General features: G+C 35.5%; 1 protein-coding gene across 4 annotated transcripts in view; it reads left to right on the top strand.

Moving 5' to 3' along the window:
* The window catches only part of FCHO2 (FCH and mu domain containing endocytic adaptor 2), a 92029-nt gene that overhangs the window by 14814 nt on the left and 50232 nt on the right, over positions 1 to 26983 (top strand). For all 4 annotated transcript variants that reach the window (XM_085212616.1, XM_085212615.1, XM_085212618.1 and 1 more), the window contains exons 3-8: positions 1617 to 1691; positions 3689 to 3830; positions 3929 to 4081; positions 7633 to 7737; positions 11891 to 11989; positions 13446 to 13542. In XM_085212616.1, the coding sequence (XP_085068742.1) occupies positions 1617 to 1691; positions 3689 to 3830; positions 3929 to 4081; positions 7633 to 7737; positions 11891 to 11989; positions 13446 to 13542 (671 nt within the window). The remainder of the gene's footprint in view (positions 1 to 1616; positions 1692 to 3688; positions 3831 to 3928; positions 4082 to 7632; positions 7738 to 11890; positions 11990 to 13445; positions 13543 to 26983) is intronic.

The raw sequence follows: 26983 nt of genomic DNA, 5'->3' as shown, positions 1-26983 counted from the left end.
CTGTAAATGTAGAAAGAAGCTCCTTAATTGGAAGAAATTGGCAATGCACCTATTCCCATTTCAGTTTAAATGCTTTATGAATCCCAAGCAAAGACAAATCTTTAAGCAAGTGAAAATTAAACAGGCATTCATGGTCTGTACTGTGAGAGAAGAGCTCTAGGAAGTCAGTGGACACAACAACTGAAGATAAATGTGCCCAATTAGTCAGTAGCATCTTTGGGTCGTTAGCATTTGTTACGTGCTGATAACACGTAGCAAGTTTTGTAACTCCCAGCTTGTGAAGGTTGTTTGCTGAAGTATTCTGCTAGTTATTCTGAAGAAAAGAAAAAAGAAGTAAAAGCACTGAGCTATTGTTGGTAATTTATCACAACTCACTGTTCATTATGGTAATTAAAAACATCAGTGCTTCATTTGTGTCTGTATCACTGCTTGTTACAGTGAGTGAAATTTACCAACAGATCGTCAAGAATACTTACATCTTTCTTACCAAGAATACTTACACATACTTACAGGAGGAATTGTTTAATTTCATATAGGGGATACATTTGTAGTTATTTGTGACTGTGATTTAAAATGTAGTTGAGTTGCTGCATTTTAAAACTTCAGGATGGTTGCCTGACCGTTCAGCATGTCATGTTAAAGTTTAGTAGATTTAAATACATCCTACAAAGTTTCAGGTGACTATTACTACCTTGTTTCATACGTTCATAACCATTGAATATTGATTTCGGATGGAAAATTTAAACTGTGTGTATGTTAACCTTAATTATTAGGATGGTGAGGAAAGCTGATGGGAGGAAGACTTGAAAGGAGTCACTGCTATTATATGTTGTGTGACTACGCTCCATGGCAGTTGCGCCAGTAAAGGAGGAAATTAATGTCGACTCCTGGATTTTGAGTCTCCAAAAGAGAATTAAAAATATCATTATGAGTGCAGGAAAACTAGTGAAAATTTTTTAGGGAAGAGGTTGTCCTGAAGAAATCAGAATATATTGAGATCATTCTTTAAAAAGTAAGCATAAACGGTGGAACACAGTACATTTTGCTGCGTATTAAATTGCTGCTTTTCAAACTTAAAAGCCACTCTGCAAAGAACCTAAAAACACACACACACAAAAAAAAAAAAACACCTAAAACTGTAAAGACAAGATAAGACCCCATGTTATTGATGATGATCAAATATGATTGCTCAGTAAGCATTCAGTTTATTTAATGGTTTTCTTACAAATGCATTTGATCTTTTTGTTATATAAATGTCTAGTGTTAGGCAGGTGATCATTATGTGTCTTTGTTCTCACTGTTTACCAAAGAATGTTGAAGACAAAGAAACACAGAGGATGTAAGAAGGAAGATGTTATATTTTGCAAGTCTCAGGTCCTTCAATTTTTCTTATTTCAGTTCACTTCAACATTCTGTCACAGTGTTCTCAGATTTATTTTTGTTTGTTTATTTACATACTTAGATGTTTCTGCATGTAGTTTTTGAAGGATTGTTAAAATTGAGTAATTTTCAGCTGAAGGAGAAACTCCTATGCTTTGCATCTTTAGAATCCCTGTTAGTCTGTCTTCAGATGCCTTCAGAATTTTAATTATGCTTTTGATCATTTTCTTTGACAGGGCTACAATAGAGGAAGCATATTCAAGATCAATGACAAAACTTGCCAAATCAGCAAGCAATTACACACAACTAGGGTAAGTAAGTGTATATGAAAGACAAATGATTAACTGTGTATGTGGTGGTGGTAAGAAGCCAGTTTGATTCTGAGTATTTTATCGATGATGTTGAAGGCAGCATAACTTTGTCACCTTTAAAAATCATTGTTAATCCTTCAACTACTGTGCAATCATGCAAGATATTGTGCAGCCATGACAAGAACAAAACACAGTACAGTTCTTTACTCACTGAGGGGAAAAAAAAAAGTTTAAAAAGCCCTAACCAATTGTAGAGAGGCTGTTTGCTCCTCTGTGTTCAGGGCTTCAAAGTTAAGTTCTTTTCAGACATAGTAGAGAACTTGACTTAGTGTTATATGCTTCTAAACCTAATAAATTTGAGGATATAAAATTTCGTATTTGAGTGTTTTATAAAAGAATAAAATGAATAATGGATGAGAAGTTTGTTGTTGTTGTTAGAAATATGAGCAATAGCTCAGACTTTCTAGATGACGGGAAGTTTCTTTTTATTTGTAGTAATCAGAGGCTAGAATCAGAGAATAGTTTGATTTGTTGCTGCTTTTCGAAGGTTCTCTGTCTGCATTTGAATAGGAACATCATTATTTTAAAGGCTATAAAATGATACCAATTTTGGAGCAGCTTTAGTCAGAAAACAGGTAGGAGTGCATCTTCACACTAGCTCAATACATCAATGCAAGAAATCTTAATTTGGGAAATGACCTGTCCCCCATTTTCCTGATCTTCTTGATCAGTAGATCTCTTCTAGTGGCAGATCATCTTTGCCAGTACATTTCTTCCTGCATTTTGCACCTGTAATGATTTAGAACAATCAGAAATGTAGCTAGTCAAATAACGTTACGTTTCTTTGCACTATTACAGTATGCATTTAAAAATGCTTGCACATGTTAAATTTTTGAGCTGATCATGTATCATCTTTAGGAATATCATTTATTATTCTGATGTGTTGATGATTGAGAAGTAAACCAACTTGTACATTTTACCTTTATTGACTGTAATGAGTAAAAACCAGAAAGTACTGAAGTTATTAGATACAATGAAGGGTGCTCCAAAATTAATGCCTCCTATTTTGTCATGCTGGATAATTGCATTAGGGTGGATGTTGGTGGTATGGCAGTAGAGGGCTGAACCTTCCCACCTGTATTCTATTAGATTTTGTTGCTGTGTGACAGATAGCAGCAACGGGGCAACCCGTTGATGTTCATCAACACTTACTGAACATTTATAGAGACCAAACAGTGGATGTGAGCACAGTGAGATTATGACTGATGTGTTTCAGTATTTGTGACAGTGGGTCACATCCGCTGGCGCAGATTTTTACAAGTGCAGCATTCAGGCTTTTGATCATCACTGGTGAAAATGTGTAACTGACTGTGGTAACTGTGTTGAAAAAGACTGTTTTGTAATTTGCCCTCTCAAAAGATGTTATTGAGCTCCTTATATCTGTTGTGGTTTCCGTGGAAATAAATAGGAGGTTGTATAATCAATGGATATACAGATAGCGTATATATATCTATATCTATCTATCTCCAGGAGTTTGGCTATTATAATTTATATTGGAGTAATGAGAGAAAGTCACTCACCCTGTCCTGGGCTCGCGAGATGAACTCCGATGGAGAGATCCTTCCCCGCTGGCAGTCAGCTCTTAAATGGATCTAGGATAGGTAGAGCCAGGCTCCACCCCTTCCTGCAGCACAGGTGATTTGCCTTCACCTGTGCTCCCGTGGCTGACTCATTGCTCGCCTCAGGTGATCAATCAGAGGTTCAGGCCGTGATTCAGCAGCCCCATACAGAGTTGTTCCTTTCTGAGTGACCTACTGTACATCTGCAAGATTTATAAACTACATAATTTATAGCACTTGTTGTATTTGCGTTTGTTTCAGTTTAGGAACTCAATTTCTGTAAAGATATTCATTATGCTTTAGCACTATTAAGAAAAGTCTAGCTGATTTAAAGGAAAAAAATCCCAATGAACATTAAATGTTTTTTCCTCAATCCAGAACATTTGCACCAGTTTGGGATGTTTTCAAAACCTCAACAGAAAAACTAGCAGGCTGCCACTTGGATCTTGTCCGGAGATTACAAGAGCTAATAAAAGAAGTTCACAAGTATGGAGATGAACAAATTAAAGCTTATAAAAAGGTGATTGATTTTTTTTTTTTTTTCTTAAGCATGTCCAAAGACTTATGAGCATTGAAATTCTAATTATTTGTTTTTGACAACTGTGTAATATTTGGCAGACTAAAGAAGAAGTTTCAGGAACACTGGAAGCAGTGCAAAACATTCAAAGTATAACTCAGGCATTACAGAAGTCAAAGGAAAACTACAATGCAAAATGTCTTGAACAAGAACGTTTGAAAAAGGAAGGAGCAACACCAAGAGAAATTGATAAGGTAGTTCTGTGACATCTTTCTCAAAATTCATTATGTTGTCAATCTAATACATTCATATTAACAAGTAAAATGCTCTGAAAGGGTTAAAAATAGGTAAACTATGATTATTTTATAATATGAGTACTTTGAATGCCTTTTTATGTTTTGTTTACACTTCCTTATCTGTTCTAACTTCACTGCAGTTCTTTATTCTATGATTACCTGCATCATACAATAATTTTTCTTAGTATCCTTTACAGATACTGTGTATAGTTGTTTCATCATCTATTACCTTCTTGGACACATTTTCTTAGACAAGTATGCCAACACTCAATGACTGTACTTGTTTTTGAGTTGAGGAGTAGGAACCTCCTGAACCAGCTGAGACAAAGTAGCTAATTATAGAAGTATTTGAAGTCTGTTCCGTTGAATAGAAAAAACAAGCTAATGTTACTTTCAGAATAAATTTAAGTGACATGGACTAAAAGTCCTAGGTACGAATATCCTGATCCTGTTTTTAGCTCTGTCCTTGTGTCATGGGAGAGTTTGATCCATTCACAGAATCACTGAGTAGTTAAGGCTCACAGAGACCTCTGAAGTCATCTGATCCAACCCTCCTGTTCAAGCAGAGACCACCTGGACCCAGTAGCCCAGGACCATGTCCGTATGGCTTTTGAAGATCTCCAAGGAGAGTGTTCCACAATCTCTCTGAGCAACCTGTGCTGGTAGTCTCTCACTCACACAGTATAGAAGTGTTTTATAGAAGTGTTTTCTGTGTTGCAGTTTGTGCCTGTTGCTTCTTGCCCTGTAGCTGGGCACCACTGAAATGAGCCTTGGTCTGTCTGCTTTCCACCCTATCTTCATATACTCTGTTGAGATCCCATTCCCTTGAGCTTTCTCTTCTGCAGGCTGAGGAGCCACATCTCTCTCCTCCTATCATAGGACAACAGAATGGCTGAGGTTGGAAGGATCCCGTAGGTCCAGTATGGCTTGCACTGAAAGGCCGAGCAGTGAACATAGCATTTCAGATGCAGCCTCACCAGTACTGAGTAGAGGGTAGGGAGCACCTGCAGGAAACAATGAAACTTTTTGCTGTTTTAAGGAGACAAGGTAGTAGTAGATGAAATAGTTAAGTTTCTCTGTCTCTGTGTCTTTTTTAATCTTGATACCTCTGCCTTTTTCTGTTTCAGTTATATGATCTGTACAAGAACCTGTTCTTAGTTGAATGATCTTAGGCCTTTTTTCTGCTATCTTGGTGGAGCAGATAATGTTGGTTCACTGATGACCAGTTATTATCCTGTTGACCATGTTCTGATAATTTTTATCTCTAATATAAACCTATTTATTCTCCTGGTTTGTGTTTTGAATGCCAATCAGTGGTGGACTCTAGATATAAATAAACATTGTGTGAGACCATTGATGTTTTCTTGCAGTCTTTTGAAAATGCATGCTTTTGCAAATAAATTGAAATTTTTCAGTAGGAGAAGTTGACTTAATAGAAGGCTTGCTCTTGACATCTAACTGCAATCCTTTGTCCAGTCAGAAACAATTAAAAACAAAAAACAAAAAAAACCTTGTCTCACTTAAGTCTGTTTAGCTGCAGAAGAAAGAAAGGAGAAACATCATAGGACGAAAGCAATTTTCTACTGCTTTGTATATCTTCCATGACTACTTTTTTTTTTTTTTTTTTTTTTCCCCAAACAATTAGAGTGTGGTTGATACCAGATAATGTTTCAAAAAAAGTTTCTCCTAGGAACCTGCAAATGTGACTATCACATTGTTTCTGTCACATCATTATTCAAATTTACTCTTGTAGTTTCAATAACATGATAAGGATTGCTTTCATTTATTTTTTGTTTGGTAGAGGATAGTTTTATTATGGTTAGCAGTACATGAAAGATGTTTTTATCAAAATAGTCACTTTATCACAAAGCAGGGAATCTGTGCCAGCATGCCAAGAGCTTATCATAAAGCTTAACGTTTAGACAGATACTTTACTGAAGAATCTAAGGAAGTATGAAAGCTTGCAATTTTGCTGCAACTGGTAGTGGTAGCTTGTGTAATAACTTCCTGTTGTTCTCTGGCATGTTAACTTCTCTGTTTATAGTGACTTGACAAAAAATTATTGACTGATCCTTATTCTTTCAGATAGAATTCTAGCAATTAGTGTACCTGAGAATTGACACATCCTGTTTTCAGAAAAGATTAGTAGCTAATCATGAAATGTTCGTGTGTTTCATCATTTTGTCTGCCTTGCTGAATGATTGTTTTCTGTAGGTGCTCTTAAGCACACAACACACATGATTCTGTTCGTAGACAGACAGTATCACCAGAGGCAGAGAATATTTTGCTTGTCTCAAGATCCCAGAGTTCAATTACATAGTACTTTATAGAAGAAACTTTAAACTTTCCCCAGGTGAACAAATGCTAATGCTATACTTACGATTTTCAGTTATTTTTCATTGGAAGTTGCAGATGTTGCTATTAATTCGTTGGGAAATTATAGCTAGTGCTCAGCTCTGCAACTCACTGCAAGTGAGTGGTAGTTGCTTTTTTTACTCTGAAAGCAATAATATTCATTTGAAAGAAGATTTCAGAACTAGAATAGCAAACATGCAGTCTTTACTGGTGTCATTAACTGAAAGTGATTTGTGAATTGTTAAAATTAGGGAGAAATTTCAGTGCAAAAAAGGCATACTGAAAGAAGCCAGCAAATAGGTGATGAGAATAATATTTGGCTTCTAACTTGGAAACTGCAATTTCAAAGGCTCAGAAAAACTTAATTCCATATTGTACTATGAACTTTGAAAGTAACTTCTTTTACCAGAAAGAATCATTTTGTTGTTTTCTGTCTATGTAATATTGGGATTCTCCTATATTTTCTTTTGTCTTTTAAGACAATAACGTACACAGACAAGATTTGGTTAATTACCAGCAAATGATGGCAAAAAAATCAGTACCTTATAAATTCAGAAAGTACTACTTTAAACAAGTCTGAGCTGCATAAATCTGTCCCATCAGTATATTCTACATAAATTTCATGTTGAAATATCTACTCTTAATCTATTTTCATTATTTTTCCACATTCCTTATTTTCCTTCTTTCACTTCTAACAGAGAACTATACCTTTTAAATAAACAAAACCAAAAGCATTTGATACTTTCAGAGCTGCACTAGTAACTGTTTACTCTGAATTTTATCTTGGCTTTCTTCCTGTTTTTCTGTATATTTGACATATCAGGTAAATAGTTAATTTCAGTAATACATGCTCTGAAATACTGATTTAAAAGTAAGTATATTATAAGTTAGTCTTTGATGATAGGGAGAAAGGATTTAAGTTAGGTAGTTGTTCTGTTGCCTTTCTACATGGCTTATGAGAAGTTTTAAACCAGAGATCTGTAACAGCTTGAATCTACGTTATTTTGTGGTAAAAATTTGTTACGATACTTTAGTGTTTTAATACATCTCAGTGTTTTCTTAGATCATCTTAGGCTTTCACTTAATAGTGACACTATAAACCTTGGATTAAATTGTGTGTGTGACATTTGACATTTTTTTGTACTAATCTATAGGCAACAGTTAAATCGAAGAAAGCTACAGATACGTATAAACTGTATGTGGAGAAATATGCTGCAGTTAAATCTGATTTTGAACAAAAAATGACAGAAACTGCACAAGTAAGTGTTGTATTAAATGAGGTGCTTTTGAAATAGATTTGTATGTTCTGTTTTATCTCTCTGAAGATGTCTGAAATGAAAGCTTTTGAAGAATTGTTTCAAAATAAAATGATCTCCTCTGGAAATTGGTGTAAGCTGTACTGTCAAAAGTAATAGGTTTGAAAGACAAACAGTGACAATGTGCATTTTGATGGAAGTGTTCCTGAATGACGCACTGGAATACTAGCACTCCAGAGAGAATTTCTGAACAAATTTTTAGAGAGAAAAGAAAATTAGCTTCTGAAACTATTGTAAATGCATTGTGATCACACAGAAAATCCTTTGAATTACTGGTGAGCTGGAATTCATTCATAGGAGTTATAGTATTGGGACCCATCATGATATTCTCATTATCATTCTGACAAAACATTTCAGTAACTGCTTGATAAAGTGTTTTCCCTTAGGGGCTTAGCTGAGGTGGTCAAAAATCCTTACATCATTCCAACATCAAAGAAATATGTAGAATTTTAAGGAGTTTCACTATATTACAGAGGATGTTGAGTTCTCTGTATGTTTGCTCTTCCTGCTGCTTGTTAAAATTTCTTTTCCAAATCGTCACAGATTTCAGAAAACATAACTTACTGTTTCTGCTCTTAGTTATATTTATTTGACATATTTACTTATTTCTTTGTTCTTCTCCTTAGTTTCAAAGTTTAATTTTTAGGCTGGATGAAAGTATGAGGGAAGTTAAGTCATACTTGCATTACAAATGTAGAAGTAGAGGAGCGTTAGTATTTTCCTTAACTTCTTAGAAATTAAGATTTTACAGTAAGAAGATATGCGTATCCTGACATAACAAAAAATTCTATTCTTCTAAATTACAAACCACTTTGCTGCTTTGAAAACTTTGTTAGAACTTGGTCTTACTGGTATCTGCATACTTATTCAACACAGATGTTAAAGAAAGGATACCAAATATATCAGAATTGTTCACTACAACCCCCATCTAGAAAAAAGTAAATGAGAAATAACTCAAAATGAGAAATAACTCATTCTCTGCTGTTCCAGTGCAAAATCAGTTAACTTAAATTGTCCTAGGCAGTTCAAATAAAATTATTCTGAAAGCGTCAGCATCTTGAATTGCTGTAGCTTTGTTCTAGGTAATCAGGTAGTAATGTCCTCACTTAGATGTCCTGTTCTCTTAGTCAGTCTCCACTAAATTTCTTGCGTAAATTTTATGTATTTTTCCCTCGTGTCATTTATTATCTTTTCTGTTAAAAGTGTAAAAGTCAAATGATGTGTACTGCATGATTTTGAGAAGTTGAATTATAAGTTGTATTTTTTGCTGGAATAAACATGGAAGGTTGTATTGCAATTACAGGGGGATAAGAATACAGTTTGGTTTGTCTAGAAATTGGATTTTACAGGTATTCTTCATGTTGAAAGATCTTTTTTCTGAGTAAAACTAGTTGTACTAAACAATTGCTCTGCAATTGCAGAGAAAAAATGACCTTGTTAGAAGCTTTTTTTTTAAACATTGTATTTTTAAACATTTAAACACATTGCATAGTCTATTGGAAACAATCAAAATAGCTGGAATTGCTAAATCATTTTTCTTTGACAGCCTTCTGTGTTAACTAGAATTGAATACAGTTGATTGTTTAAACAATTTCAGTGTAGACGAGTCTGTATGTAAATAAAGTTCAAGAATAAATATTAATTCTTCATATTGTAAAACTTAAAGAAAAATAATGTTTACAACTTAGGAAAACTTGGGTGTGTGCTGAATTGGACAATTACAGATACTGTCAAAGATTTTTTCGTTTTTCTTGTAGCGTAAGTGACTTTCACTTGAGTCTTAGCATTACAGATATGTTTCACTATATCCTTTCAAAATAGACTGTTCTTTCAAATAAACAATTTGGTTAATGACTGTTAATGATTCTACCTGTGATATGAATTATATAGTCATATTAGAGTGTTCGGATAGTCCTTGATCAGAACATTTGTTAAGTAATAACAAGGCTAAGATGCCTTCTCCTTCCAAGGCTTTAATTATTGAACATCAAGTAGTAAATAAGAAAGAAGGGAACTGTGTGAGGTGTGGGGAGCAGGAAGGAGATAGTGCTGCCTGCTGACATAATAGGCAAAGATCTCTGAATGGACAGCTTTGTTGCCCTTCTCTGATCTCAATCCAGGTTCTCAATGTCTTCTTGCAGTGAGGGGCTCAAAACTGAGCGCAGTACTTGAGGTGCAGCTTCACCCGAGCTGAGTGCAGAGGGACAATTACTTCCCTGCTCCTGCTGGCAGCACTATTTGTGATACCAGCCGGGATGCCGTTGGCCTTCTTGGCCACCTGTGTGTGCTGCTGGCTCACGTTCAGCCAAGTGTTGACCAGGCTTCCAACCACTCTGCCTCAAGCCTGTTGCATTGCCTGGGGTTGTTGTTCCCAAAGTGCAGGACCCAGCACTTGGTCTAGCTGAGCTTCATTCCGTTAGCCTCTGCCCAGATCCCTTTGATGTACCTTCCTGTCCTCAGGCAGATGGACACTTCTTCCCAGCTTGGTCACCTGCAAACTTACTGAGGGTGCGTTCAGTGCCCTCATTCATCAGTAAAGATACTGAACAGGACAGCCGCATTACCAACCCCTGGGGAAAGCTACTCATGACTGGTCACTAGCTACTTTAACTCCATTCACCACCACTCTCTGGGCCTGGCTCATCAGCCAGTTCTTTACCCAGCAAACAGTGTACCTGTGCAAGCCCTGGGTTGCTGGCTTTTCCAGGAGAATACTGTGGGTGACAGTGTCAAATGTTTTATTGAAGTCTAGGTAGATTACAGCAGCAGCCTTTTCCTCATCCCCCAGATGGGTCACTCAATCTTAGAAGGAGATCAGATTGGTCCAGCAGGACCTGGCTTTCATGATCCCAGGTGGCTAGGCGTGATCCTCCGTGATCTCCCTCAAGATGATCTGTTCCATAATCTTCCCTGGCACTGAGGTCAGGCTAATGGGCCTGCAGTTCCTCAGATCCTCCTTACAATTCTTCTTGTAGATGAAAGTCACACTGACAAGTCTCCAGTCCTCTGGGACCTCTCTAGTTGACCAGAATGCTGATAGAAGGTGGAAAGCAGCTTGGTGTAGATGCACTTCAGCTGAGCCCCTTATCTCACCTCTAATCCCATCATCATTCCCCTAGGCTTATCTCTATCAGGCCTGGTTTAATCCCCTTCACCTTCATACCTAGTTTAAAGCCTTGTCAGCAAGTACTACCAGCTCCTGTATGAAGATCCATTTCCCCCTCTGAGACAGGTAAGACCCATCAGCAGACATCAGGCCAGGTGTTGAATAAACTGCCCCATGGTAAAACAAAACAAAACAAGATTCTTGTGATTGCACTAGCTTCTCAGCCACGTATTTATGAGAAGGGTTTTCCTGCTCCTCGTGGTATTGCTCCCTGCTACTGGAGGGGAAGTATGACCTATACACCCACTCTTTCCACTAACAGCCCCAGTTCCCTGAAGTCCTTTTTGATAGTCCTCAGAAAAGAAAATGTTTGAAGTGCTTTTAAAATGGGTATCGGATAGAAATCTGAATATGGTGGAACAGTGGAAAAAATCGCAAACAAACTGCAAAGGTTACATGTAGTCAATTTAAAGATTAAATGAATGAGGCAAAGTTGAAGCAAAGGAGTTAGATTTCGCTGAAGGAAAAAATAAGAAACCCATATCTGTTGTGACCAGGAAGAGAATGAGGGTGCTGAGGAGGTGCAAAACAATCTGGAAATAGAATCTCTGGAATCAAATGAAAAAGCAGATGAAACTTTTCAGTAATGCAAGTAACAGAGAAAATACATTTTTTTAAAGCAACCTTCAATCCTATTTCTTTTTAGTAAAAATAGTTCAGATTTTTTGAAAGACCAAAATAGTTGAAAGTTTAAAAAGACAGTGGAAAAGCTTGGTAGTGGTTCCAAAAGGGTATATTAAGAAACACTTTATTTTACTATTGTTTGGATTTTGCACCTTCTTTTGTTAAACATCATAATAATTCTGGTAATGATCTGAAAAAATAGTTGATTTTTTTTTTTTCCTGTTTAGAATATTTAATTATTGTAGTTTAAGGCTTAACATTTCAAGAAATACTTTATTATCAATAATGACTTGTATTGGTTTACAGAAGTTTCAAGATATTGAAGAAACACATCTACTTCATATGAAAGAGATTATAGAATCATTGTCAAATACCATAAAGGATATTCATTTACAAATCGGAGAGGTAATTTTTATGTTATCATTTGTTTATTTGGCTTAAGCTATGTATTTTTTCTTAACTACTGAGCAGAACTTTCCTTACTGCGTTGTGGATCACATCTTTAAAACAGCAGTAACCTTTTAAACCATACGAAGATAAATAATAACAAAGCAGAGGATTTACAATACTTTCAAGCAGTTTTGGTTCTTTTTATATATAATATAATTTAATATATATATATATAATATATATATAATATGATTTAATATGTAAAACGCTGAATATGTGCTGAACTCGTTTTTCAGCTGTTTGAAGGAAATTTGAATGTCTGTCAAATAGCCATTGAGATATTTTGAGATATGTGTATTTTCTTATTCAAGCATTTCTGAAATTTCTTACTGAGTGGATCATCTCTAATTTTGTTTATTGTACTAGAAATCTATTTTGTATCCAAATTCAGCATGAACCAAAACTATTACGGCTTTCTGCTTCATGTGTAAGTTTGGGATCACAAATTTCATAGTATTCTGTAAAAACTTCCTAAGCTGAATAATCAACAATTGATTAAGTTTTATGCTAACAAAACAGAGTAGATTTTGATGATTTGAAGAATGTGGTGTATTTCTAAATCTTGTTCGCTAGATACTAAATCAGCAATCATTTCACATTTCCTTTACCTAGAACTTGAAATTGTATCAGTCAAGAGCTCCAAAATGTTTTATACAGCTAGGTTTTTGTGTGCAAAAGGTCTTTGGTTTTAAAAGAATCTCTTTAGTACGTTTTCTTTAGATGCAAATTTGTTTAATAATCCTTATTAAAAAATCTACATTCTTATGCATTGCAATGCAAGTTTATTTGAGTGCTCTTCATTTGAGTCACTGTTTTTTTTCAGTATTCAGATTTTCTGCTCATGAATGGTAGTCACAGGGGTCATACTATTTATTTTTAAGGCAAATACGTATTGCCTTGCTTGAAAAACTTATTAACAGCATGTGGTTGTTCCTTTGCCAGACCGAAAACATTAAAACAGTAGTGCTTTTACTGAAGCAGGTGGGACGTGTGATAATACAGCAGTAACCGTTCACACCCTTAACTGGTGCTGGCTTAAGGGACATCTTGTCTTCCTGACATTGTATGGAACATGTTGTTGACAAATTCAGAAAATGGTATGTAGACAAGTAGCTTAGGTAGAAGAGGTAGAAGTAAATCCATTATCTGCCATCTAGCTATATTCTTTCATTCCCTGTTGGTGTCTGTATTGTACACAAATTTGCAACTCCTAAAACATTAAAGGGATTTCCTTGATAAAATGCCTGTTAATTTCTGGAAGTTCTTTAGTATATTTTATAGGAAAATTATTATGATATTAAAACTAGTGTTAAAACTAAACACTATTTAAAGTGAAAAATTATAGTAATTAAAATAATCTAATTAAAATTCCCATTGTGTGTGGGATTCTGTTGTTCTTGCTTTTTTTAAGGTACATGAAGAATTTATAAATAACATGACAAATACTACAGTTGAGAGTTTAATACAGAAATTTGCTGAGTCAAAAGGAACTGGCAAGGAAAGACCAGGTAAGAGAAATTTGATAGCACATTATTATGCGTTTGTAGGGCTTATGTTCAGAAAGCATGGCAATTTGTAGCTCTGAGTCTCTCAATGAAGCTTCTTTGAGGAAGCTTTTAAACCACACTGTTCCTTGATAGAAGCTGCTTTGTGCTGAATGCTTCTGCATGAATTTTATTTCTAAAATGTGATCCAAATTTATTGATAGATTCAGAGCAGATGTGTGTGAAGCTGGTTATAAAACTTTAACAGTTGATCTGGTTTCTTTGGTTAGCTTATAAAATCATGCTTTTTAATAGATTATATTTTGGTGATTTGTTTCTTTATCTAGTATCAGATTGAGTAGTACTTTCTGAAAATATTACTTGTTGGATGTGTTGTATAAGGCTTTTCTCAGCTGGCAGAAAAAGACAATCTCTCCAGACTGTGCATCTACGTTATAGGAGAAACACCGAGTTCTGTTTAGTATTCAGACATGGTCACTAGTTATGTGAGCACAGGAATTCAGTTTTGTTGTGCGGAGTCCTGTCCAGGATCTTCAGTTTTTTTCAGAGCAGGAATGTGCACAACAATGTGCATCTTGAGTGTTTTTACGAATTGTTGTACATGGTGACCAGATATAACATTGTTTCATATTCACTCTGTGATGCTGATACCCCAGTGGGCTGAGGTAAGACTGTGTGTGGAACAATACTCAAATGTTCCCCATGGGTCTTGTAACTTTTAGACAAAGAATAAGAAAGAAAAAGTACGTGCTTCAGGAGTTCATGTTTAGTTGGACTGAGGTTAAGATAAAGGTGAATGTTCACTATTGAAGCCTGTTTGATGAACTGTGGTGATGTCATGGCTAGGGATCTCTGTCTTGCATTCAGTATCATGACTCCCTGGATTATAAAGACGTGTGCTAATGTATTCCACAGCACCGTGCATTTCAGACCATACACATTGTTAGTGTGTTTTTCTGTAGGACAACATAATGATCATAGGCAAAGTAGAACTTTATTTTTTAATTTAGTGGGAGAGAGAAGTTGCACATGCTGTGTGGCTTATTTGCTGCTTTGTAGATTTCGTCAAGTGCTGTTTGGATTCTCCTGAGTTAAATAAAAGCATTTACTGTGTCAAATTTCATTTTTTCCATTAGTATTTTAAGGAGGGAGCATATTTTTAGTGTGCAAATATTTGTATGCACCTTGAATTTTATTTATTATTATTTTTTTAACAGAGTGAAATTATTTTATTTATACCAACTTTGATGTAGGGGGAAAATATTTAAAGAATCTAAATTCACAAGAAGCTATGAGATGTTAAAGATAGGAGACTGGAAGCACAAGCCATTATTGCTCTAAATTGTAGTCATATAACTCAGAGAATGAAACAGAAACATCGAGTGGGGGAAGGAAAGCTTTTTCTCAGTTCAAAACATGCTTTTCCACAAGTTAGTGCTTTCTTGGTGGGAAGGTATTTTAACCCGTGATGCAAATGCTATAAGTCTTTCCTTGACGTGTTGCTCTGGAAAAGGAGAAGTCTTTTCAAAGTATTCACTGTATAAAAATGATAAAGACTCAGAGTACAACACAAATGTAGAAAAAACATCTTACGTCAGTTGCTTTTATGATTCTGATCCTGAGTACTGATGAAAGGAATAATTTAATAGACTTCAGCAGTATGTAGGCATTCTCTATCCAATATTATTTTGAACCCAGTGCACTATTGAATTAGTTGGTGGAACACATTCTGAGATACTGAATATTAGAATAAATGTTATGCATAACAATATTTTAGTTTATTTCAGTATATTGTAATTATAATACCTTATGGCAGAGTTCACTTTCCTATTTCTACAGATACAAGTATGAATATGAATCTAAGAGGAAGTACTATAGGTGGCTGTTTTATTGTGTGAACTATAAACAATTTATAATCTTTTTTTCTGACAATTACTGTCTTAAATTCTCATCAGCATATATGTAATTTCTCACTGTGCAATACTGTCCCTTGTATAGGATTATATGAGCTCCCTCTGGTGGCTGATTTCTGTTATCTGAAGTCTTAATATGCAGAGACTTGAAGGAGTTTAATGCACTGGTTTTCTAATCCAAACATAATTTCTCTCAAACACTAATATTTTGTGAGGTTTTTAAACTTGTTTATGGACTTCCTTAGAAGGGCTTTTTTTTTAACTGTTACCTAAGTAGCTTGTCCAGTGAGCTTTATCACCTAATTCCTTCTTAATCTACTTCAAATTTATTTTAAAAAAAGTACAATATCTGAAGTTCTATTTATTATTTGTCTTCTACTCTTATTCAGTGTTAAAACGTTGAGTTGCACTTTTTAAAATTTAAGTTATAAGAAAAATCACTTAAATGTAAACTTCAATGAAGAGAGAGAAAAGTCAGGACCTTCAATAAACAGTCAGACTTGTGTTCAGAATTTAATACATTCTGTGAACCATGTTCTGAAATTTATTTGTTCCTATTATTAGGCCTAATAGCAGATTTGAAGTTGAACTCAGTTGGAAGATACTTTTGTCTTGCAGTGTTTTTCAAAACCGTTGCTGCCTACTTCACATGAATTTATTTTCCATTGGAGATAAACTGCTGGTTCGTGTTCTTTGGAAAATTTGCTTATGACATGTCAAAAAATGTCTGTTTCCAAGTAGATGTTAAATTGATACTGGACTCTATGTAAATTCCATATTTGTGGAATCTATTTGTCACACAAATCATATATTTATATTATGCCAGATTTGTGATATATCATTGACTTCATTTACTTAATGTTCTTACCTTCTATAAAAAAAATGTATTTTTTCCAGAAGCGGAAGCTTCTGGAAATTCTTCCAAGATTTTTTGTCTAAAATAGTTAGGATAGTACATACTGTGTGTAAGGATAAAGTCTGTATAGTTGTAGCTAGTCATGAATGTTTTTCCATTTTTATATTGCTCTTTTCTCGTTTGTACAAAACACTCTGTATATGTTTGTGCCTGTATTAGATTCTGCTCACTACATATTTTATCCAGAAACTCGCTTTGAGAGCCAGAAGAGAAGACAGCTGTACTACATTGTCCAAACAAAAGCTAAATTTAGCTTTCTTTCATTAATTTGTTCTGATCTTATTGTTAGCGGTTGTTGGTAGTTTATTGTTATTGTTCTTATTTTTGCAATTTTCTTAAAACTGAATAAAGAGAAAAACAAGAATTGTATTGTAATGCAGACAACAATGGAAAGCCAAAATCCTTGCTGGCTGCATAACCATCCAATAAAACAGTTATCCGCAGATGGCAATTACTACATTTGCTGTGCTATTACTTAGTGTGAGGGAGGTGCTGGATCATCTCTTCACTATAGTAAAGAAATATTAATTGGTCCTCTACTAGTTTGAGCCATCTTGCACAGTCAGAATTAGCTTGAACATGATTTTCTTTCCAACTCTGTGTCCTAACCCATGTGAGCAGACAGTGAAAATCTGACAAAGAGAAATCAGCCACGTTGTATTCTAACCCTTCCAGCATAAACATCTAGAATTTATTCTGTGAAAAAAGCGACGTCTATAAAAATACTTCCCATCTGTAAAAATACTTCTTTCACTTACTATTTACCCAATAAACTAGAACTGTAGGAGGAGTTAGAAATCTGCATTTGCTGAAGTATTGTAAAATTGGCGCCTGCAATCCGTCCACTCTTTCTACAGAAGTAATTGAGAATATTCCCTGTCCACAATTGCTGTGGATCAGCCATCACTGGCTCTTGCACATTTTCCTTGTCCCACTCATCCTTTTAGATACTGGGAATAACAATATAAGTTCTCTTAATTAAATGATTATTCCATAGATAACAAGATTCAGAAAGAATCTTTGCTCCTTTTTCTTCCTTCAACAATACCAGAAACTCCAAATTGGAGCAGTAACTGAATAGTAATCCCAGTAAATTGATGTTCAGTCTGTATCTTTTTGGAACTAGTGAAACCTATTTTGCTCTATTTACCAGTGCGGAAAAAAAAGTGATCTTAAGGATCCTGGTTACTCCAATCATCAGGAAGTTTAAATAACAAATGTAGACATTAATTCAGGATATGTATATTTTTAAAAATCATTTTGAAATTTATCTCTCAGGGAATGCTTTCAAGTAGTCTAGAGTGACTTGTAACAACTATCATGGCAAAATGATCAGTACCACTAAAAGTGGAGAATATCAGAAAAATGTGTGTTTGTCAATATGCTGGTGATCCTTTCCTGAGCTGGGAGCTCTGATTCTGGAGCGTTAGCCAAGCTTGTATCTTAAAGTCTTAAAAAAAGTAATCATTTATTTAGGTGTGCTGTTCCTGCTGAAGGCTTGTGGGAATTTCAGAGATTATGAAACTGTTGACAAACCATTATGTTTACTGCTTGGATTGTAATCAAAGCAGTTTAATCTGGATTCCTTACAAGCTCATTATTGCTGCTGGCATTGCCTGTTACCAGAATTGTACAGCATCAAAGCTTCAATTTAGTAAACATTTAAAAAACAAATTTTACGTAGGCTTTAATTCAACTGATTCAGTTAACTGAACTGGGTTGTAGATCATTTGATGTTTTATGTTGCTATCTATTGGCTATGGTGGAGATTAGTGCAAAGCTCAAGTGGAGTTTATGACATGCTGCCAGGCCTTCAGCAATTGCTTATGTGGACATTTTAAACCTAGATGCCTGTGAAACACTACTTTGTTATTTTTTCCACGGTGAATGCATGGAAGAGCATTGAAGTGAGTTGCACTAGAGCTGCAAAACTAGTGCAAAGTAATGAGCATAGTATAAATGCACAGTTTTGCCAACTTCATATTAACATTAAATTAGTATTTTGTGTTAAACTAGTGGAGAAATGAACAAGACGCAAAGAGTAGACAAAATGACATCAGTAACAATTGTATTACTTCTACAAAATTTCAGAAACGTTTCAGTTCCCAGAGATTCTGAGAAGCAAAACAAGAGCTGTGGAGTGTTGAAACTTATTTTGATTAAAGCTGCGAGCTTTTTGTGTTCTTCAATAACAAACTGCTTTGAGAGAAAGACTTGAAACATTGCTGGGTGTGGCATTGGTGTTTTCCGTAGGTTTGCTTGATAACGTAATAGCTTACAAGTTTTACAAAACACTTTTCTCGGAAGTTAAACAACAACAAAGTACATGGAAATGAAACGGAACATGGCAAAACTAATTTTTGAACAGCTCTGCACGACATCTTTGAGCTTCTTTTCCACAAGAAATTACAACAAAGCCAGTATTTCTTTTATGCTCTTACCATTTATTTTCCTTACATTTTTCTGTAAATATTGTTAATATTATAATGCTGACAACAGTACTGAATAGGTGCATAAATAGCCAGAAGTGTCTTGGTTTTTCAAAGCCTGTATTCACACACAATTCTGCACAGGAGGCTAACAGAAGAATTACTTTACTTTAGTTTTCAGCAATGACAGTATCCAAGAGATTCAGGAAAATATTTTCTGTAAAGGAGGTGGTCCTTTGCTTTGTTTCAGAAGTTAATGGAAGAAGTAAAGTGTGGATATCTCTTAGGATTTCTCTAAGAAGCATGAAGTGACTGCTTTTCTCCCCCCCCCCCCCCCCCCCAAGTATGTATATTTTTTAGTTATTGAGCATTGTTTTCAAGGAAGAGGTGAAAGTTCAGTGCGTCTTCGTTCCTGTCCTAGGGGTGTCTTTTTGCCTGCTACAACGAGGTCCTTTCTTTGACAAAAAGTCTACTGCAGCTGCTGTGGACTTTAGGAAACCCCATCTATCAGCATAGGTTTTTAACAATTATATATACCTTACTTGAAAACTTCTTTTAATTGGAAGAGAATAAATCACTTCTTTTAAATGATCTGTCTGGAGAGTTATGAACGTACAGGTTTTGTTGTGAAATTCTCTCAGTGCCTGTGGAAGATTGGTGGCATTGCACTGAATTTGTCAACCGACTGGAAATCTAACATCATTTGACAGGCTGAGCTACAAATGCCGTGCTCTGAGGAAGTTAGATAAGGTGTTTGCTTTAGGGTGATTATGTTTTAAGTAGTATCAAGGACAATTCATATCAAAACCAGAAATTATTCCCGTTGTAGCATCTTCACTGGGTATACAGTGTTCTTATAACTTGTGCATCTGAATTTTAAAGCTGGGTGATCATTTCCAGCTGTGTGAAAAATTGTACCCATTCTATCCACGAAAGAGGAGTTGATCCAGTTGGGTGAATATCCCTTTCTCCTGAAATACTCAGGGAATTCAGGAGCTCTAGAAAAAAAAAAAAACAAACCCTGAAGAATTTTGCCACTGCTTTTTTTTACTTATTGTTGGCATATGTATGGAAACTGTCATACATTAATCAATACTTATCATTTTATGGTTGGGGTGGAGAGGTGACTAAGCTTGCATTCTTTTCTTTATTGCTTCAGTGCTCCTAACTATTCTGTACAAGTAAATAGGAAAGCACTTTTTAATAATCCTACAGAGCAGGAAAATGTTGTATAATCACCATGAAATTTATTTTCTCTACCTGAAAAGTAAAAAGATCTCTCTATCAGGAAAAAAAAAATCTGCATACTATGCAATATGTTATCCTTTTTTTAATTTGTTATTTTTTCTTTTTTCTTTTCCTCCTTCAATTTGCAAACAGATCCAGTCTTAAACCTCCTGTGGTTTCACAGTTTTGAGTTCAGGACTTCAGTAAAAAGCCTTAGGCTTCTTGGTTTACAGGGACTATGCATTGCGCAAGAGTTAGAAATAAGTGATTCTTTAAAGATGAAAGATACAATTTAATGTACTTTATGTCTAGTGTTGCAGAACCTTAGTTGACTCTTGTGTAAGAAAAATAGTGTTTGTATGTATCTGTTTCTTTCATCACTGCATACCTGCACTTCCTACCTGCAAGCTGAAGGCACAGAGCTGCGTGTTGCAGATACTTCACATTATAGACCAGGCACATGCAGTCCTGCCATTTCATTTTCACAAAATGTTGCTATTTTCAGCCCAATTTGATGGAAAACTACAGGTTGCAAAGATTTGATAAAAATGAAGGTACAAGTAAGGAAGTAAACAAGTTAGGCCTGCCTACAACTGGGTGACAGTTGTAACAATGTTGGTTACTCATTGGGCATCAGCAGAGAGCTGAGTGTATATTTGTCTGCCTGATGGCCATGCACATCTCACATCCAGTTGTTTTCCAAGCCAATAAGAAACTAAAGAAAGAAGCGTGTGTGCAGATGCAGAGTCGAGCATGAGGGTGGAATAGGGTGAGAAAGAGAGTATGAGTGCTGTCAAGAAAACATTGAGAGCATTGCACTCTGTTGATTGATCTCCTGGCTGAGGATAGTTTTTCTGCTAATTTAATGAGTTTCATGAAGCTGCTGAAATTTCCTGTGTTTGTTGTTTTTGTGTTCAAGCACTGCAGGGTAGCTGAATCTCAAACTTTGAACTGCTTTGAATGTGCGCTTAGTGTCTCTCGTTGAAAATTCTTGTGTTGTCTGAGCAGTAAAAATGATTTTCTTTATAACTGAAGATGTTTGTCAGTTTAGAGAAAAAAAATCTACTCTCTTCTTGCTCCTAGTAAACATCCTAATCGATAGTAATTGTTTTAAAACTATGAAGGTAATGATTCTTTTCTTGTTTGTTGTTTCTGTATAAGCCACAGGGAGATCTTGCCCCTTGAGAGTAGCGTGCTTAATGTGTTTGTGGAGTTGTATTCACAGTACCTGAAGAGCCTGGGATGAATGCTTTTTCCTTTGAGCAGATGAACGGGGTGCAGGGCTAAAAGCTTTGCAGGAGAATCAGGGTAAGAATAGATTGCTTGCTCAGAGCATACAGGCAAAGTTTGCTCTCCTTTTATGTTAATATTTTCATTTAAAGAGACATTGTTTGGAAGTGCTACCCATTTTGCTACTACTTGTGAGCATAATTATCTGTGTTGTCGTTGACAGCTATCTTTTATTTTTTAGAAAGAAGTACTAACATTCTACTGTAGTTTTGGGGGGGTTCTTTTTCTTTTTTTTTTTTTTTTTGCAAAATAATAAAAAGTAGGCTTCAGTCAGGTGTTAAGCAACTCTAGAAAGCTAAACTGATACATAAGTCTGAGGACATCAAAAAAATTAGTAGAACATTCAGTATTGTAGTGAAAACCTTATATAAATTATTGATAGATTTAAGCTATGTCATCATTTTTTCAATATTTTTTCTCAATCTGGTCTGCTTTCAGGCCATTTTTTCTATTTTAAGTCATTTATCTTCATTTGCAAGGTATAGCTGACCAAATCTATGAACTAAAATTTGCTTGAGACTTCCTAGTATGATAAATACTAGGGCTGCTCTGAAAGTAATGCCTCCTATTTCATGATGTTGACCAACCGCATCAGAGGTGGATGTTGGTGGTTGAACCTTCCCACCAATATTCCTTTACACGTTGTTGCCATGTGACGTGTGGCAGCAGAAGGGCACTCTGACAGAATGGCATCTGGGATGGAAGTGTGGATGAAGCAAAGGTGTATCACTGAATATCTCTGTGTGGAAAAAGATGGCAACCATTGACATCCATCAATGTTTGCTGAATGTTTCTGGAGACAAAACAGTGGGTGTGAGCACAATGTGGTGATGGACACTGTGTTTCAGCACACAGCGGGTAACAGTGATATGAAAGGCAAGCCACGTTCTGAATGGCCATGCACAGCTGTCACACCACGAAATGAAGAGTATCTCAATTAGCTCAGTCAGTGGCAACAGTGAGTGACAGTGCTCATCTCTGCTGGTGCAGATTTTTACAAGCACAGCATACAGACTCTTGTTCATCACTCGTGAAAATGCACAGCTGGTGACTGTTGAATTTGCTCGTCAATTAGATATGTGTTGGTGTGCTCTTTCTATCTGCTGTAGTTTCCATGGAAATAAGTAGGAGGCATTACTTTTGCCTGTACAAAGGTGTTTACCTCAAAGGCCATTCATCTGTATATAATGCATTGTTACAAGTAGGCTGTGTTTAATTTAGTTTTACTCCTTTGCTTCTTTTTTTTTTTAATTCTTGAGTAAGAAGTTACTTTCCGCAGAAAAATAAAATTCTCCTTATCTTCTCAGAAATAATGCTTCTCTTTCTGGAAAGGGCAATAAAAAAGAGAAGTTGGTGTTAGAAACTGTAATATTGAAAAAATATTTCTTGGTTTCCTGGCTTCTAAATTTGAAAGCTTGGATCAAGATCAGATAATGGCAAGAAAAAGATTGCTTGTGTGTTTGTGTACATACAAAATTGACCTTTGTGATGCAGCTTAACATCTAAACACTAAAAGCAGTCATTTGTTTTGACAGCAGAATTAATTGAGGCTAAAACAGTCGAAATTCCACTTGTATCAAGCTGTTCATTAGGAATTGCTCTCTGGCTTTAGTGCTGTCAGAAAAATAACCTGTTCTGCTATGATTAAATAGCAGAATGATGGTCGGTCCACTGAATTTGAGAGAGAGGTTGAATAAACTTTCTACTGCGGAAACAATTCAGAAGTGACACGCTGCAAGGGGGGTCAGAATGTGCATTGATATCCAGCTGAGCTGTCAACTGGCACTGGGCCAGGCACGCAAAGCTTTGCCATTTGAAGCAGTATGTGAAGCATATGCAGTTTTAAAAAAATTGTGCTCCCTTCATGCATGATTTACTGTCAAAGGGAAAAACTTGTTTTTATCAAAAACAAGCGTATTGTTTGTTAGTATATTTGTTACTACGAGAGCAGATTTACATTTTTTTTTTTTTTTAAAGCTTTTGGTTGAAACAGATATGTTAATGTTTGTATGTGTGCATGTGTGGGGTGTGAACTGATTCCTTGGACTGGGGGGAAGGGCAGAATTTATTTTTTACTTTCTTAAATGCCTGAGTGTTTTGAGTTACTGAAAATTAAATGTAGTTAATAAAAATACATGCTTCAGTGGGGAAGATTTTCTTCCTGTCAGACATAGCCTTCTTTAACTAGAAAGGAGTCTTTTCAAAATCAGATACCAACATAAAACAGTTTTTAAATGATTTGTTCACTACTTAATTTGTTTACCTTTTTAGCTTGGCAGGATTTTCCAGTTCATTGGCATACTTACTGTGGGCTCTTTACCAGAGTATGACATAATAATGTTTGCCTTCCTAGTAATGATACTAGTTGACTTTCGTACCTGCCTTGTTTATTTAAGAATCCAAACAATAAAGCTTTTTTCTTTTTTCTTTTTTCCATTTTTCACCTCTATTAAGCAAATTACTAATGATTTCAGTTGTTCAATCTTAGCAAAGCCTTCATTTTTCCAATTTTACTTCCTTCTATGCTACAGATGGCTGTTAGGGCTGCTTTCAAGGTAGTTAAGAAAGAGCATGACTGTATTCAAAACAATTAGCATTACTTTGTAGATAAATCTAGGTGTGAAGGTTGTTACTTAGAAAAACAAACCCTCTTCAGCTGTTGCCTTGTGTATACTCTGAGAATACTGTTCTCACAGATAGAAGCTAAGTATGCAGTAGATACTACATTGTACTTAACAATGCAGTTACATCAGCATAATTACATCTTCCCCGTTTGTCTTTGAATAAGTATCTTTGCAGAATGTGCCATCCATTGTCCTTTTTATTTTCATGAAAACTTCATGTACTCACATGCCTCCTGTAACAAGAAAACTTGTACCTGTGTTTTCCAAATAGGCTAGAAGATGCATCCCAAACTACAGGCTGTTACTTAATTTATGTTAGTGTCACTTGCTGTGAGCTGTTAGATTAATTAAATTGCAAAATGTCCATTTATTCAAATTATGCTTTTCTGTTATAGCAAACTATAGCCTCCTCATTTTCAGGAACCATGAACTGATTCTCTGCTGATCTATTTGCTTCAATCTCTTGTCAAGTAGCACCTGTTTGTTTCCATGTGTCTGTAAAACCATTGCCCATTTGCATTTTCTTCCTATCTATGTCTATTCCTGTAGGTGGCACGCTGTGAACTATAACAGCTTGGATTTGAAAATGTTTTAGGATACTTGATGGGAACATTTATGTACAATTAGAGTAGCTTACTGAATTTTCTGGCTCCCTCCGTTGTAGGAACTAATTTCTCATTTCCATCCTGCTAGCTGGTTATGTATACTTCAGTGATTGAAATCCCACGGGATATTCGTATCTCTGTTGTAAAGGCTAATCTATATTTAGACAACACATATTATTTTTTTCTACCCGCTATATGTACCATATCAAATAAACCTATTAGTTTTAAAGTTTCTGAGCAGGTATTTCAGATACTTAAGTCACTTCAAGAAAATTGTCTGGTGCCTTAATCTAGTCATTTCTAAACTAGAACACTGAGGCAAAGTCTTTCGTTAGAGGTGGGCTGGATCTTATGTGTTAATTTTTACTTACTTAAAATGTCTTAAAATATATATTTGATTTTCACAGTTTCACTTTAGTTCTAATACTATGCTTGAGAATAGGCTTACTTCTCAATTCACGTTATTTTCTTTTTATGAAAAAAGGAACAGAGGAAATCACTGTGCTTTGATTGTAGTACTGCAGATTATTATCATTATTATTGCAGTTTAGTAAGATCTAGAAAGCTCTTTTCAATGCTTTGGGCTATCATGTGGCAAACATTCCTGAGACTTCTAGAAAAATATCACCTTCAGGGAATGGCTTTGGTCTCTGTCATCACCAATTCCTGTTAAATGTGAAATTACTGCTTTTCTTTCTTTGAATGTTGCAGTGGAAAGTCTGTTGGTATCCTTCCTTTGGAAATTTCAGAGATTAGACTGTGAAGTGTTAGGTTCTGTAAGCAAAAATATCAGTGCTGTTAGGTCAGTCATATGGGTTTGGGGGTGAAATCCTCATTGGAATTAACCTGTTGTCTGTGCTTCAGTGTTTGGGCACAAGTGTATTAAGAAGACTACTTTCCTCCTGGGAAAGTGGTTGCGCATCCACATCACCATGTAGCTGTTGTGAAGGTTACCGTCATACCCACACGTGAGTTTTCATGCTTTGACATGCATCTGTATACTACACCTGCTTGGAAATCTCCATTCATTTTTTGAGACTACTAACTAGTGATTAAGAAAGCGGGATTTAGAAAGCTAGAGGATTTGCTTGTTCAGAGGAGAAAGTTTTTTGAAGGTTTTTTGCAGTGGTGGCACAGATTATTTTGTTATCCAGACAGACAAATACAGTGGACATTGGGGTATTCTTAAGAAAGCTCTGAAATCCTTATTGATGCTTTTCTTCCATAGCAACACGTATGCCTACGACCTTTAGACTGGCTGGGAGACTGCATCTAGTTATAGTGGGAGACAGTGTAGCCACAGTACATACTGCTTTCTAGCTGGATGACAGTGTTATTACCTCTTGGGCTCAAAGCCATCTGCTCGCAAGAAACTCCAACTATTTTCTAGCTACCAAAAGCTCATCACAGCTATTCTGTTTTCTAAATTGGCTCACCATAGAGTACCACATTAAATGTCTATTTCTGAAAGTTTAAGAATGCTACACCCCAGGCACAGTGTGCTCTTTACAGCAGGCATATAGGGAACAGAACTGTTGGGAAATCTGAAGTTATAGAACAAAACTTGAGAAGGAAAACTTGAAAATTTAGAGCTACTGCAGAATTCAGTATTCTGCTCAAAAAAGCAAATGTGTGAATTTGCCCTTGCTTCCCTTTGCTATAAGCAAATAATACAACGTGGCAGGAGCAGATTAAATACAAATAAATAAAAAATAGCAAACATCCTTGGATACTGGAACAAAACTATAACCTTTACTTCTTAGTCTGTGGATTCATTAGTGATATCCATGAGTGTTGTAAACGTATGAAACTCCAAAAGATGAAGAGCTATACAGAAATTTGAATTGGATAAAAAAAAGTAAGTTAGGATTAAATGTTTTTTTAGAACTTTAGGTGTTTCACACAATTTGTTGTAAGAGAAAGCTGTTTTCATGATTGATATTTTACTTTCTTGCAATGAAGCAACTAGTAGATACAGAGTAAGGAATGAACATGTGGGGAGAAGGGATTGAGGGAACATAAATCCAACTGGTATCATTAGGAAGAAAGTGCATTTAATATCTCCATGTATAGATCTTTGTGAATCGTAAGCTCTGCTTGCTGAAATTCATTGTATTTTTATCTTGCTACAGTCTGTAACAGTTCTTAAGTGACAAAAAATATTTCAAATCAATTTTTACAGTAATCCATGTAAAGAAAGCACACATTGTTGAAAGACTGATGTGAACTAGGGGAGGTGTTTCAGTACTAAACACATGTATCTCTTGAAATTAAGACCTTAACAAACTGAAATAAAAATCTACCTTCAGAGACAAATGTGTATAACTTCGATGTGTTTTAACACTCAACATATTAATCTCTGTTCTCTACTTGTGTTGGAGTGAAAATAAAAGATACCTGAAATAAGGATGAGCTTTGCAGGAACTTGGAATATTTATCA

Source organism: Meleagris gallopavo, chromosome Z (genome assembly GCF_905368555.1).
Source record: "Meleagris gallopavo chromosome Z, MGAL_WU_HG_1.1, whole genome shotgun sequence".
NCBI classification, from domain to species: Eukaryota; Metazoa; Chordata; class Aves; order Galliformes; family Phasianidae; genus Meleagris; species Meleagris gallopavo.
This window is presented reverse-complemented; position numbering and strand designations above follow the sequence as displayed.